Below are 4078 nucleotides of genomic sequence, written 5' to 3'. Positions count from 1 at the left end.
CTGTCAGGCCCCACCACAGAAGGAAAAGAGAGCTCTGAAACATTTCTCTGGACAGTCATACATGCTTGCCTGGTAGTAGTACAAAAAACCTCTGCCCAAACTCACTGGTAGAGAGAAATTATGGGACTCCCATTTATATTGTGTGTCTATTAGCATATTTAAAAATTACAGTTATTTTTTAAAATTTAAATTCAATTGATTAACATATAATGTATTTTTAGTTTCAGAGGTAGAGCTCAGTGATTCATCAGTCTTTTTTTTTAATTTTTTTTTAATTTATTTATGATAGGCACACAGTGAGAGAGAGAGAGGCAGAGACACAGGCAGAGGGAGAAGCAGGCTCCATGCACTGGGAGCCCGACGTGGGATTCGATCCCGGGTCTCCAGGATCTCGCCCTGGGCCAAAGGCAGGCGCTAAACCGCTGCGCCACCCAGGGAACCCCATCAGTCTTATATAACACCCAGTGCTCATTACATCACATGCTCTCCTTAACGCCCATCACCCAGTTACTCCATCCCCCTGCCCTCCAGCAGCCGTCAGTTTATTTCCTCCCTCTTAATCAAGAGTCTCTTATGATTTATCTCCCTCTCTGATTTCATCATGTTTTATTTTTTTTCCTCTCTTCCCCCATGATGCTTTTTTGTTTCTTAAATTCCACACAAGTGAGATCATAATGATCATCTTTCTCTGATTGACTACTTTTGCTTAGCATAATACCCTGTAGTTCCATCCACGTTGTTGCAAATGTCAAGATTTCATTCCTTTTGATGGACGAATAGTATTCCATTTTATATATACACCACATCTTCTTTATCCATTCATCTGTTGTTGGGCATCTGAGATCTTTCCATAATTTGGCTACTTCTGGACGTTGTTACTATAAACATTGAGGTGCCAGTGCCCCTTCAGATCACTATGTTTGTATCTTTGGGATAAATACCTAGTAGTTCAATGACTGGATCTTAGGGTAGCTCTATTTTCAACTTTTTGAGGAACTTCCACACTGGTTTCCAGAGTGGCTGCACCAGCTTCCAACCCCACTAACAGTGAAAGAGGGTTCCCCTTTCTCCGCATCCTCACCAACATCTGTCATTTCCTGACTTGTTAATTTTAGCCATTCTGACTGGTGTGAGGTGGTAGGTATCTCATTGTAGTTTTGATTTCTATTTCCCTGATGTTGAGTTAAGTGAGCATTTCCACTAAAACTACAGTTATTTTTAATGACCAGCAGGGAAGGAACAGGCTATTTGAAAGATTTTTTTTTTTAAATAAAAACAATCCCATAGCATTTATTGTCCTCTGGTAAGAACATAAAGGTAATCAAAACAATACAAACAAGGGCTTTAGAACTATATTCCCAACAAAGGACATCTAAAAAAACAAACTACGCGGCCTTCTTAAGAATTTCTCACTTCACTGATCATTCTAGTTGGAGACACTTTGGAGCAGGGTAATATTATCTCCTTTTATCATGATCCAACCCAGTTGTTTTCTTGACTTTGTTTTAGAATGAAACTCTTCGGCATCATCTAATACAAGGTCCATGTACTCATCAAAACCAATGATACAGCCCTCTATCCGCGTGTTTACTTTCTCATAAAGCCACATCTGAATCCAAGATCTATTTTGCCAGTATCTGAAGATGAGGTTGATGGGCAGAACCATCACCTTCTGCACTTTTTGGCCCTGGCCTCGGTACGCCATTGTGGAAGCTGACTATTTGAAAGATCTGATGAGGATCCTGCCTCTGTGCTCACAGGAGACCCAAACAACCCCTCCTTAATAGCGAGGCCATTTTCATCAGAGTTCTCTGTGACAAACTTTTATCCTAATGCTCTTCTCATAGCCTGTGCTTCCTCCATCAACACATAGTGGGGCAGAAGTGGGAGAGGGGATGGGAAAGTGAGGAGAAGTAAAGCAGGTACAATGAGTCTGACAACACCATCAGCTTAGGGTATATCTTAATCACTCAGCTTGGTGCACCAAGGTGTAAAAAAAAAAAAAAAAAAAAGAGAGTCTTCTTCCAGTGATCTCAGACCCAACTCCATAATCCCCAGAGCAATGATCTTTGTGGTAAATAATGACAATACTGATGGTAAGCTTGGAGTGGGGTTTTATTTGTTTTCCTTCAAACAAAATAGCTGGGGAGAGGGGGAAAACTTCTTTCACATAAAAGAAAAATGAGAGAAGATGAGGTGCAGATAGTCAGGGCAAGAAGGCAGGAGGTGAAGACAGACACTCAAGACATAGTCATCTCTCCTTTGATGGAAAAGGAGGCTCCCGGGGAGGATGGGGGTGGTTATACTGTTTCCTCATGGCAGGAATGAAATAGAGAGATAAAAATAAAGATCCATTACTAGGAGAGGCAACCGGAATGCTGTAATGAAGAAAAGGTGATTGCCTGAGAAGAATAATGCTCTCCTTATGTATTTATTTATTTTCTACTAAAATAGTGTGGGTTTTGATCGTCTGAGGAAAGCACAGAGTAGGAAGAGCCATATGTAAAATCAGCCTGCTCTTGGGAACTTGATGAATGGATCCATGAGTCTTAGGGAGACAAAACCATAAAATAGTGCCGTGTTGAGAAGAAAGGTTTCGAGTCAGGGCACATCATGGTGCCTCTGTCGTCTCTTCCTTCACATCTCTGATGAGTGCGTGCTTTTGTGTTTTTTTTTTTTAATTAATTTTTATTGGTGTTCAATTTACCAACATACAGAAAAACACCCAGTGCTCATCCCGTCAAGTGTCCACCTCAGTGCCCGTCACCCATTCCCCTCCAACACCCGCCCTCCTCCCCCCTTCCACCACCCCTAGTTCGTTTCCCCGAGTTAGGAGTCTTTATGTTCTGTCTCCCTTCCTGATATTTCCCAACATTTCTTCTCCCTTCCTTTATATTCCCTTTCACTATTATTTATATTCCCCAAATGAATGAGAACATACACTGCTTGTCCTTCTCCGATTGACTTATTTCACTCAGCATAATACCCTCCAGTTCCATCCACGTTGAAGCAAATGGTGGGTATTTGTTGTTTCTAATTGCCTCGGTGTCCATCGAAAGATGAATGGATAAAGAAGATGTGGTTTATGTATACAATGGAGTGTGTGCTTTTGAAGCATAAAGGAGGCAGTGTGTGAAAGACTCCTCACACATTTTCTGGCCACCCAAAGTCAAAACCCATCACTGAACACCCTTTCTTTGGTCTCCTAAAGTGGCCAGGTACGAATCCCACGTTTAAGGGAAAAATCGTACCTTATGCTGGCCTTGTTCAAGACAAGCCCTTATCAGTAAATTGAAACTCAAATGTGATGGAGAATATACTGCTTAAGTTCTAGAGGAATAGAAGCTGTCTTCTGCATATCTGTACTAGTTTCCTGGAGCTGCCCTAACAAATGACCACAAACTGGGTGGCTTAAAGCAATAGAAATTCATTCTTTCATGGTTTTGGAGACCATAATTCCAAAATTGAGGTGTAAGGAGGACCACACTCACTTGGAACGCTCTAGGGCAGGATGCTTCCCCGTCTCTTCCACATTCTGATATCTTAGGCAGACTTCGGCTTGGGGAAACTTCACTCTAGTCTTTGCTCTCTCTGTGTGTCCATCTCAAATCTCCCTCTGCCTGTCTGTCTTTCTCTTATAAGCCCACCTGCTGTTTGACTTAGGACCCGCTGTAAGTACAGGATGACCATATATGTGGAATTTAAGAAGCACAACAGACAAGGAAAAAAAGAGAAGCAAACACAAAACTAGGCTCTTAACTACAGAGAACAAACTGATGGTTGTCAGAGGTGAGGTGGGAGGGGAATGGCTGAAATAGGTAAAAGGGATTAAGGAATACAATTGTTGTGGTGAGCATTTAGTAATGCATAGAATTGTTGAATCATTATGCTGTGTACTCGAGTCTTAAGAAAAAATATTCATTTTTAAAGATTTTATTTATTTATTTGAGAGAGGGAGAGAGAGCAAGAGTACATAGTGGAGGGGCAGAGGGTAAGAGAAAAGCAGATCCCTAGCTGAGCAGGGATTAGACCTTGAGATCATGACCTGAGTCAAAGGCCTAACCATAACTACTCATAG

General features: G+C 41.5%; 1 protein-coding gene across 1 annotated transcript; it reads right to left on the bottom strand.

Annotated features, from left to right (window-relative positions):
* Window positions 1–1426: 1426 nt before the first annotated feature.
* Window positions 1427–1705, bottom strand: LOC121492853 (small nuclear ribonucleoprotein E-like). The gene has a single exon (XM_041758059.1). It carries the CDS (start codon window positions 1703–1705, stop codon window positions 1427–1429), a length of 279 nt encoding a protein of 92 aa, XP_041613993.1.
* Between the last annotated feature and the right edge of the window lie 2373 nt (window positions 1706–4078).

Source organism: Vulpes lagopus, chromosome 6 (assembly GCF_018345385.1).
Source record: "Vulpes lagopus strain Blue_001 chromosome 6, ASM1834538v1, whole genome shotgun sequence".
Classification (NCBI taxonomy): domain Eukaryota; kingdom Metazoa; phylum Chordata; class Mammalia; order Carnivora; family Canidae; genus Vulpes; species Vulpes lagopus.
This window is presented reverse-complemented; position numbering and strand designations above follow the sequence as displayed.

Bases quoted from the DNA above. Each gene is read 5' to 3' on its own strand.
- LOC121492853 (XM_041758059.1), bottom strand. From the start codon at position 1,705: ATGGCGTACCGAGGCCAGGGCCAAAAAGTGCAGAAGGTGATGGTTCTG.